This window comes from Theobroma umbraticum, unplaced genomic scaffold (genome assembly GCF_002168275.2).
Source record: "Theobroma umbraticum cultivar Fairchild unplaced genomic scaffold, ASM216827v3 scaffold_81.0, whole genome shotgun sequence".
Lineage (NCBI taxonomy): Eukaryota > Viridiplantae > Streptophyta > Magnoliopsida > Malvales > Malvaceae > Theobroma > Theobroma umbraticum.
The window spans coordinates 2,637,473-2,648,455 of NW_018397268.1; the positions used below are offsets into that span (position 1 = coordinate 2,637,473).

Sequence of the window (10,983 nt, forward strand, 5' to 3'; positions counted from 1 at the left end):
GAGTAATTCTTCTTATTTTAGTAAAATTTTTTCTATATTTAATATAGTAAAAAAATCAATTAAGTTTAAGAAAAATTCAATTCATTATAAATTTTGACTCTGAATTGATAAGTTTGAATTATTATTTAATTTAGATAATTGACATATCGAAGAAATAGAAAATAGATATTAAATTGAGATCGGATAAGGTGGATGAGTTCGATATTTTGCCACCTCTTAAAAAAATATCATTTTATATTGAATTCGAAAATAAAATCTAAAATTTGAGGATTATTTATAATTATTTTTTTAAATTAAAAGCCCACTAAGCTGATTGGACCTGAGTCCCATATTTCTTTCTAACCTTTACTCGGCTCAAAATTGCTTTTGGGCTTCCTCATGGGCTCACCGCATTGGACAAAAAAGAGTTTTTTTTTTCTGAAAATATTATTTTCCGCTCTTAATAATTAGAAAAACATTTTTTTATATTGTAAATTGTTTAAAAAAAATTAAAATACATGATTTTTCTCTCCTTCTGACAAGGAAAAACTATTTCCTTCTGGTATTAAGAGGGATATCAAGGAGTATTTTTTAATAAAATATATTACATTATTTAACTCAATTAATTAAAATTAAAGTGTTATATATAAATAAGATTCGGAGAAAGTTTGGACAGTAATGTCCTTATTTGAGTTGGATTATTAATAATGATTTTTGATATAAAATTTTAATATTATATATATTATTTTTTTGTTATAAAGTCTTTATAATTAATATAGTAGTTAAGGAAAATTAGGCATCTAAAAAGTAACGGGTTGACATCTTAATTATTTTTGTAAACTTGTTATTTTTCATTATTAAACCTGTTTTCTTTTTTTTAAAATAAAAAATATATAAACGAACCTAGAAAATGAAGAGAAAAAAAATGCAAATAAATAGAAAATGATTTTTGTCTTTTAAAAAAATATATTGTTTATAAAGTAAAACATCCATGAAATGGCGAAACCAGGGGACCTGCTTGTTCGTCCGAGGACGAAAAAGAGAAATGTGGCGTTCCATTCGCCAACTCCCTTCCTTCTCTGTCCGTACAGCCCGCACCCAAACACTGCCTTCCCGTTCCTTCCTCTCTTTCTCTTCTCCTCTCCCTAAACCCCAATCCTCCTCCTCCTCCTACTTCTTTACTCCCGGTAAAACCCTACCCGCCACCGCCACGTCATCGCGCACCACCATCATCTTATGGACCTTCAACGGCGGCGGAGGCGGCGGAAACGCCACCCGGGGTGTGCCTGCCAGGTGCATTTCCTCGATTCCGACGCCGCTGCCGGAAACGATGGTTGATTGGAACGACGCTGTTTCCTGCTCGGAGGTCGGTTATGGCGGGGACAACGACAATGGTAGAACTTTGGAAGAAGACACTAAACGTTCTATCCCAGTTCGAGCTTATTTTTTCTCCACCAGGTTTTTATTGGTTCATTTTATTTTTCTTGCAATTTTAAATAATTATTGGATTTTCTTAATTGAAAATAATTAGAATCAATTTGTTCTCAAACGCTGTTGTTCTTTTATTGATGTTGTTGTTTATCGGAGTAACTATTTGAACTTTTAAACTCGGATGCTTAAACCCTAAACCCTGAATTTATTCACTTATTTATCTACTTAGAATTAATTAATTAATTAATTAACTTCTGTTTTGGGTGTAGTGTGGATTTGAGACGATTGGTGGAGCAAAACAAGCAGAATTTTATACCACCTACGTCACGAATGACTAATTATGTAGTTCTTAAGTTTGGCAATCTTGCTAGTTCCCCTGTAAGTTAATTCTAACCTTGTTTGAGAATTTGGTTTTGTTTATAACTTGATGCTAAGAAAGATCAATTTTATATTTTCTAACTAATTATGTTGTATGAATGCCGTCTAATCAGTGGTGGCATTTTGTTTCTTATGTCATATTTAATCATTTAATTTCATGCAGCGTAACTGTCATAATTTGATTCATGAAATGCCTCTAGAAATGTTTTCTTTCTTGTAGCGCTGACATATTTGGTGTTTCAGTGAGTGAAAACTGAAAAGCTTTCAGTTGTTGGCAGTCCAAACCGAAAGTTTGTTAACGCCATATCTCTTAACTATTAAACATTGCAAAAAATGAGGATCATGAAACTTCCATGGCTCTTCCAGTGTGCAAAACTTATTAATGCATGAATTAATTTAAGGGATAAAAAAGAGGCCATGCTTGCCACTTTGCCAGAATCCTGATTTATTTTTAAGCTGTACCGTGGTTAATCTGTATTCAGCAGGTTTGCTCTCTCCCTCTCTTTGGCATCCGGTTCAATGGATATAAATATCACTAAGCCTTTTGTGTTTTGTTTAAAGCTTAAATTACTAATTGTCAAGTGGAGGAACGAATACAAGAATATATGGTTTGCGTCATATAAACAGTTGTCTGTCATGATGATTCTGGATTAATTCAGAACAGATTTAAATTGGGAATGAAAAATTTGTGTACAAATGTGAGATGCTTCCATCATTGGTATGAAGCATTGCCACACCTTTTGTCTTTGCTAAGTTTTTTAGAAGCAAACCAATAGTTTTTTATTCAAACCATGCACGTCTTCTCCTATCTTAGATTTTTTTGAATTCTCTAAAGATGAAAATCAACTAAAATATATTGTTGATGGATATGTTCCTTGTTTCAGGGTCCTAGTGCTTTCATAAGTGGAAGTGACTGCTGTTTCATGGTCGTATTCCAGTATGGGTCCATTGTGTTATTTAATGTTCATGAACATGAAGTGGATGAATATCTGAAAATTGTTAAAAAGCATGCATCAGGATTGCTTCCAGAAATGAGAAAGGATGGTGAGTTCTTTTGTCCCTATTGAATTTATCTTTTAAATCACTATTTTATGCTCCTTATCTAGACTTGCCATGAGTAGAGATCTAACATTTAGAGACTGTAAAGTTGGGACTAACATGATTTTATTAATACAAAAATAAATAATGGGCTCATGCACTTAAATTCTGTAATAGTGCACAAATTCCCTTCATCATCCATCTTGTCAAGATCATCGGCGCAATCTTGTCAAGAGAAGAGTACTTAATAATGCTCAAAACAAAAATATTTAACACCTTGAAGATAGACTTTATGGACCAAATGCCATTTTATCCTTTCTTTCTCCTGTTTCGTAAAAGGGTTCTGTTTACCTCTTTCTTCCTATTCTTTCTCTTTCTTTTGCTAGCCCTTTTTGTTACTTGTTATGTTGTTGTGAACAAGGAAGAAGGTTCTTCCTAAGAAGGATTGCCTTAAAGCAATGGAAAACCATGGCTTAATTATCTTTTGTCATTGTCCTTTCTCTCTCTCTCTCTCTCTCTCTCTTTCTCTTTTTCCATTCATAGGATTTCTTGCGAATTGTTTTCTCTCCTTCTTACGCATGTGCACGCTTGCTCTCATTAACTTACATTATGGTTTCTCATATCCTCTGTATATTGACACACACTACATATACAGGCTTGTGAAATAGGGTTTGGTGGGAAGTGAGGGGATTGAGATAGCTTGGGTATCAACTTGATATTTTCCTCTCATTTCAATGGGTTTCTTCTACGTATTGGTTTCATTCATTTTTGACTAGACCTTTGTTTTTAAAGCATATTCTGCTTGATCATTCTTCTGCGCTATGCCCTGTTATTAAAGATTAGATCTGTTGCTTTCCTAAGGAACAGGGAAGCACGCAAGGTACTGCATCATTGGAGTTTTTGTTTTATTTGGGGTTGATATGTTATGATTTTGCAGAGTATGAGGTAAGAGAGAAGCCAAGTTTAAACACATGGATGCAAGGTGGATTAGATTACATTATGTTGCAGTTCTTGAATATTGATGGAATCCGTACCATTGGAAGTGTTCTTGGTCAAAGTATTGCTCTTGACTACTATGTCCGCCAGGTGTGTAGCATTTGATCTCCAATGTCTATTTTCTGAACATTTAAGTTGATAATGATGCTCGAAACTTTTTCTATATATCTTAGGTTGATGGAATGGTTGGGGAATTTACGGACATTAACCGTGGGATGGAAAAGACGGGAACATTTACTATGGACAGCAAAAAACTTTTTCAGATAGTGGGAAAGGCAAATTCTAATCTTGCTGATGTGATTCTTAAGCTTGGACTTTTTGAGAGGTAACTTCTTACAGCCCATTCTGAAGGTAATTGGCACATAGTATATGTCACGACCTTGGAATTTTGTGTAACTATTATTTCCAAAATTAATTTGTGATAATCTATTAATTTCACTGTATCTTTTTTTTATTGGTCTCATAATGGGATAGAAACACCAATAGGCATGTCTCCTTTGTAGCGTATGCAATTTAGCTCATGCAATTTTTCTTGGTTTTAACAGATCGGATATTGCCTGGAAAGATGCCAAATATGCTCAAATATGGGAATTTTTACGAGACGAATTTGAATTAACTCAAAGATTCGCAAGTCTTGATTTCAAGTTAAAGTTTGTGGAGGTATGGTGTTTGCTCTCCTAGAAATGTGCATTTATAAAATGGGCAATACATGGCACAGACTTGCATATGTACAACTCAGATATGTTAGAACTGTAGAAATATTGGAAATTACTTCTCTGCTGACATGTGACATCCTTTTCTGCCTTTTCAGCACAACATTCGCTTTCTTCAAGAAATTCTTCAAAATAGGAAATCAGATTTTCTGGAGTGGCTCATCATTGTGTTGATAAGTGGTGAAATTGTTATATCTCTTTATGACCTTATTAAGAGGTCGCTATGACGCTTGTACAGAGGTTAGCAAATTTTCACATCGACACTAGTTGCGATGCATAAAGTCATAGTCAAACAATTTTTTATCAAAGGTTGTTGTTGCTGTACATTTATTTTCTTGTTAGCTTTGCTGTTACGAATAGATTTGCTACATTGGTACACTTAGTTTTGTTGTAAATGATATGGATTCATACAAATTGAAAAAGTTTACTGTCAGCATGAATGTTAGAACTTAAATATCAACATCAAAATTCAAGGAAAAATATACCTAGTGAAGAAGTCTGTTACTTAATTCTCTACAATGGGGTACCTTTTAATTAGAGAATGTTAAGAAAATCGTTTTATCATTTGTTGGCACTGATTTGTTCTTAGTATTATTGTCTTCCGAGCTATCAATGCACATAATGTGTATGAGGTTTAACAATTCTTCCATTTAGGATCAAATCCATGGAAAACACCTGAATCGTCGGCATTCGAATCAGGTCTAAAATTTTGCTGATTTCCTATACTCTGGTCACCAAATTCATTAACCCTAGAATTCTATAACCTTAAAACAAGGAATACTCTCCTAATCAATGGACCCCAAAACCTTAATGGCTCCAAATTTTGTTCAACTCCATCTTCAGCTGCCATTGAAATAATCGCCAATGCTTGTTGCATTTTATAATCAAAGGTTCTAACACAAACATCCTGAAAAAGTTGAACAATTCCATGAATAACATGGAGATAAATATCATGAAAGAAACGAAGAGAAACCTCATCTTTTTTAATTTCATTCGAAGCAAAATAATGAGGTAGTTGGCATCTTCAAAATGACTGAAAGGTAACTCATAATTCTTTATACATTTCAGGCACTAGACAGCCTTAACAACCAATGCATTGAGGGTTGGATGTTGAATACCAAGTTTGCCAGCAGGGCTGCTGCCATGTTCGAGCCGAAGATGCAGAGCAATGACGTGCATGGGCTTGCTTGGATCATGTCTGAGGTTCTATACAAGCTTAGCGAAGATGGTTCGGTTGTGGTGTGGAACCAGCTTGATTTCTTGGGAAATCGTTGGATTTCCCAAAGAAGAACAAATAGTAGAAGCCACCGTTGTGTTTGGAAGGAAATAGAGAAATTTGGGTTGTTATCAAAAGTTGGTTTTATGGGTTTTATAGAAGGGATTGCTATTGAAGAATGTTCGACGAAGAATGTTTGACGAAGAGAGGCGAATTTTGAAAAGATATCATACTTGCAATAAAAAGAAAGTTTGAAAAGACTTCAAAATATTAATAAAGAAATTCTTTCAAATTTTTCATTTTCTACAAACATCAAAATGGTGTCTTCTTCAAAATTCACAACTCATCATCGAGCTTTTCAATGACAATCTTTTCTAAAAAACCCGAATCCAACTTTTGAAAACAACCCAAATTTCTACAATGCCTTCCAAACTCAATGGCGGCATCTACCTCTTCTTTGAGGAATCCAACGATTTCTCAAGAAGAAATCAAGCTGTTTCATACCACGATGGAACTATCTTTGCCAGGCTTGTTTATAAAGAACTACCATAATCTTCTGGCAAATTCTGTTCAACTCCATCTTCAGCAGCCATTGAATTAATACCCAATGCTTGTTGCATTATATCATTAAAGGTTGTTCAACTCCATCTTCAGCAGTCATTGAATTAATAGTTGCATCAAATCATTAAAGGTTCTAACACAAACACCCTGAACCACGAATAATATGGAGAGGAGGATTATCAAGAAAGAAATGAAGAGAAACCCCATTTTTTGGTCTGTTTTCGAATTTAAGGAATTAGATAGTTGGCGTCTTGGAGATGAGAGAAAGGGAACTCGTAACCCTTTATATAATTCAAGCACTAGACAGCCTCATCAGCTAATGCATTGATAAGGGGATTAGTCTAGGGTTGGATGTCGAAAACCAAGTTTCCAGTAGCCATGTTCGAGCCAAAGGAGTAAAGCCATGATGTCATGACGTGCATGGACTCGCCTGGATCACGTTTGAGGTTCAGAACAAGCCTGGCGAAGATGGTTTGGTTGTGAACAATTTAATTTCTTCTTGGAAAATCGTTGGATTCCCCAAAGAATAAGAAGAAGCTGCCATTGCATTTGGAAGGAGATGGGGAAATTTGGGTTGTCATCGAAAGTTGGTTTTAGCCTTTTAGGGGTCTTTGGAAAGGAATGCCATTGAAGAAGGTTCGATGATGAGTGGTGAACCTTGAAAAGGCACTCGTGTGAACTATGCGATACACTAATGCTCAAGTTATATAACTTTTGGAATGTTTTCTTGAACACTTTCCTTTATTTATTTTGTATTAATTTTTGGAGTATTCTTTTAAATAATTCTGTCATTTATTTTGCATGTGAAAGTTAATTTAATGATAATAACTTTTGATATTCTAAAAGTTTTGACTCTCTTTCCAGATTAGAATTTGAAATTTTCGAATTAAAAAGTTTAAACTAGCACCTATTATAGTGTTTTTTTAGATTGAAATTAAACATCAATCATCTTTCATCTCAATCTTTTAGTGTTTAATTACTTAAGTTATCAAATTTACCCTTTTTTTTTCTTAATTTCTTTTGCACGTTTGAAAGGGTGATTGGAATGGCAACGAAGTTTGTGGCAGATAACACTTTTTAAAATGGAAAATGGCAAAAATTATCTTACTTTGTGTATGGATCATCTATTAATAAACACCCAATGTTATGCGGCTCAAATCTGGAGGACTTTCGGCCATGCTCATCAAATCCTGGTTGATCAAGTCATCTTCCAACATTTTTATCCTATTTCATAGATGGAATATTAGTCCTGCTTACATCACTAGGAACTAGGATGCTGCCTGTTTGTGAGGTTGAGGCAGAGTAATCTTGATCATCCATTGAGGCAGGGTTCATGGGTCATGAAATCGTATCACATGCTAAGTTTCACTGAAAAGGATACCATCGATGCCATCAAATCAGAGAATTTGATAGGTAAAGGAGGATCCGGAAATGGCTATAAAGTTGAATGGGAAGATGGTAAAGAACTGGCTGTGAAGCATATTTGGATCTCAGATTCTGGCAACCGTAGAAGCTCCCAAGGCACTGTGGTTATGCTAACAGAAAAGAACTTCTGGTCACTGGAATATGATGCTGAGGTGGCCGCATTGAGTGCCATTAGGCATGTGAATGTGGTGAAGCTGTACTGTGGCATCACAAGTGAGGATAGCAATCTGCTGGTTTACGAGTAGTTGTCAAATGGGAGCTTGTGGGACATGCTGCACTCATGTCACAAGATAGAGATGAGCTGGAAGCTAAGATATGCCATTGCAGTAGGGGCAGCTAGAGGGTTAGAGTATTTTCACCATGGATAATGGATATGACAGGCATGTTATACACCGCGACCTGAAGTCAAACAATATTTTGTAAGATGAAGAGTGGAAACCAAGGATTGCTGATTTTGGACTTGCAAAGATTGTGCAGAATGGTAGTGAAGGGGATTGGACTCATGTTGTAGCTGGAACTCATGGCTACATGGCTCCTGAGTCTGAACACACATACAAGATAAACGAAAGGAGTGATGTTTACAGCTCCGGAGTCGTTTTGATGGAGTTAGTCACAGGAAAAAGGCCGGTAGAGCCAGAATTTGCAGAGAACAAGGACATAGGCACTGGGTCTATAACAAACTGAAGAGCAAAGAAAATTTGATGGATGTGGTGGACTCTAAATCTCAGAGGCTCTAAAGGAAGATGCCATCAAAGTCTTACGGGTTGCAGTTTTCTGCACAACAAAGTTTCTGCACTTAGACCTAGCATGAGAACGATAGTTCAAATACCGGACGAGGCTGAACCTTGTAAACTTTCTGATATCATTGTTCATAAAAATGGTGAAAATAGACCCAATGGGAGTTGGAAGAACCGTGGCAAGTTAATCTGAGCCTTTGAACTCATCATCCAGTAATGGTTGAAGGTTGATTTTCCATGAAGGCAAGGAATTTGAAACCCTGGGTAACCAATAAGCATTAGGAAGACTTTTTCTTTTTTCTTAGCTCATAGAAGAAAGCAAACTTACATTCAACTGTAGCCTCCGGGGAGCGAGAATTCAAATTTAATGTCGATGGTTCCACTGGAGGTAAACCTAGATAGGCAGGATGTGGTGGACTGCTTTTGTGGGCCTTTAGGCATCTAGGATTCGAACTATGCAGAGATTATAGCAATCTTGCATAGTCTTAGATTTTTTCGATCCTCTCTTTTTATAGGAATTAATTTAATTGTTGAATCTGATTCTATGGTGGGTTTATCTTGAGTGAACAATATTGACCAGAGGTCATGGGATAAACAGTCCATTTTCAATAAGATTGATATTTTCAAGCAGATGATTAGTATGGTCACATCTGTGCATACTTTGATAGAGGCCAACTTCTTCACAGATCATTTAACGAAATCTGGTGTGAATAAGGTATTTATGTTTTCGGCCTAGTGGTGATGCTATGTATGTTTATGCTTCTTTTATGTATAAGCGTTGGTGTGCTAAAACGAAATCTTATACAACAGTGTATGGCAGTCCAACTACTTTGGAGGTACTGTCCTCTACCCATGGATACTATTTTTGAATAATTATTAATAAAATTCTTATGATTGCTTGAGAAAAAAAAAATTGTCTGCTGAAGCAGATTCTGTAGTTAGCAATAGCAGATGAGAAATATGATATGTAGGTGTCTTTTCTTCCTTTGTATTATAGTGGCATCAATTTTCTAAGTTAGTGAAACATTTCAATTTGGTCAACTTTAGGTAAGATTTTGTATATATTCTTGTCCTCAATTAGCCAATAAAAAATTGAATCGACTTGACAATTCAAATTGATTTGGATACATACATTAAACCAATAATTTTAAACACATTTCTTAGCTATATATATATATATATACACACACACACACACACAATAAGCACTAGAAAAATATCATATGCTTGGTCATGACAAACGCATTTCTAAGTTATGCTCTTTCCATCAAAAATATATACCAAGCACTAGAAAAATATCTTATGCTTGGTCATGATAAAGCACTAAGTATGGTCAACATTGGGGGTATTATCTCATTCATAAGTAAGCGATAGAGCTAGCCAGTGGAAGTATTAGGGACACTGAGAGGTATACTTGCATATATACTCAGCCAAAATTCCATAACTTCTTCGTTTCCTTAAAGAGAGAAATATGGTACCCTCAGAGTTAGAACAAACAGAAGGAAGCAATCTCTCTAGCCAAAGCACTACTCCTAATGAAGATGGAAAAACGACTATGGATAACAAGGGAGGAGGATGGATAACTTTCCCCTTTATTATAGGTACCACTTTTGGTTTAATCAAATTTTTCTTTTCAATCTCTCGAATTATTTGATATTTTTTTAATTTATCTGTATAAGTGGATTTTATTTTAAACTTGTTTCGAGTTAATTTAACTAGTAAATAAATAGACTGATTCCTCGTGTTAATAACTCGGATTTTGAATCTTAAAACTTCTTTTTATGCTTAAAAATAGAATCAAATTTAACCCATGTGAGTGCTTTAAGCATATGCAGGAAGTATGACAGGGCTTTCCCTAGCAGCCGGTGGATGGGGAGCAAATTTGATAGTATTTCTGATAAATGAATTCCATGTGAAGAGCATCACTGCAACTCAGATCAATAATGTTATAGTTGGCTGCAACTATCTCTTTCCCATTGCCGGAGCCATAGTTGCCGACACCTTCTTTGACTCTTACACGGTCATCACCACGTTTGCCTTTGTCTCCTTGTTGGTAATAGTAGTTAAATATCGCACTTATTAAACAACTATTTAATTAATATTTATGAAATAAATGAATCTTAATTAACATCTTTTTATTTCTTCTAATGCTTTTCATGATTGGTGTTGGTAGGTAAGAAATCCTGTTAGATGGTGGGATTTTCCTGTTGTTTATGGATATTTGGTGTGGTTCAATAGGATAATTTGTCACATAGTTAGATTTTTTTTTTTGTAAATGGTGGAATTTGTTTTTGAAAAAATAATTTATTTCATAATGATAATTTTCGGATTAAACATGTTAATTAACTAACTTCAAAATATATAATAATAAATTACAATATTCTACCAATGTGAGGAATGAATATAATAAAAAGTTTGTGGGTTCGATGTAATTTTATATTGAAAATTTTCAATTATATGTTGGTTAATTGATTGATTTATTTATTAATTTTTTTATATAAAGAGTAAT

The 10,983-nt window shown here is 34.8% G+C and overlaps 1 protein-coding gene and 1 pseudogene across 2 annotated transcripts; both read left to right on the forward strand.

Annotated features, from left to right (window-relative positions):
* Nucleotides 1–967: 967 nt before the first annotated feature.
* On the forward strand, nt 968–5,957 carry LOC110425219 (sporulation RMD1-like protein, putative (DUF155)). 2 transcript variants are annotated; one of them, XM_089785041.1, is made up of 8 exons: nt 968–1,437; nt 1,680–1,788; nt 2,673–2,832; nt 3,764–3,912; nt 3,996–4,147; nt 4,368–4,482; nt 4,634–4,775; nt 5,604–5,957. In XM_089785041.1, the coding sequence occupies exons 1-7, from the start codon at nt 971–973 to the stop codon at nt 4,760–4,762; spliced, it is 1,281 nt and encodes a 426-aa protein (XP_089641167.1). In that variant the 5' UTR covers nt 968–970; the 3' UTR covers nt 4,763–4,775; nt 5,604–5,957. The 2 variants fall into 2 exon arrangements, with proteins under 2 accessions (XP_089641167.1, XP_021295734.1); XM_021440059.1 differs by lacking the exon at nt 5,604–5,957 and having other exon boundaries at nt 4,634–4,968.
* A 1,710-nt stretch (nt 5,958–7,667) lies between these two features.
* Nucleotides 7,668–8,667, forward strand: LOC110425510 (receptor-like protein kinase 7 pseudogene; annotated as a pseudogene).
* The last annotated feature ends 2,316 nt before the right edge of the window (nt 8,668–10,983 follow it).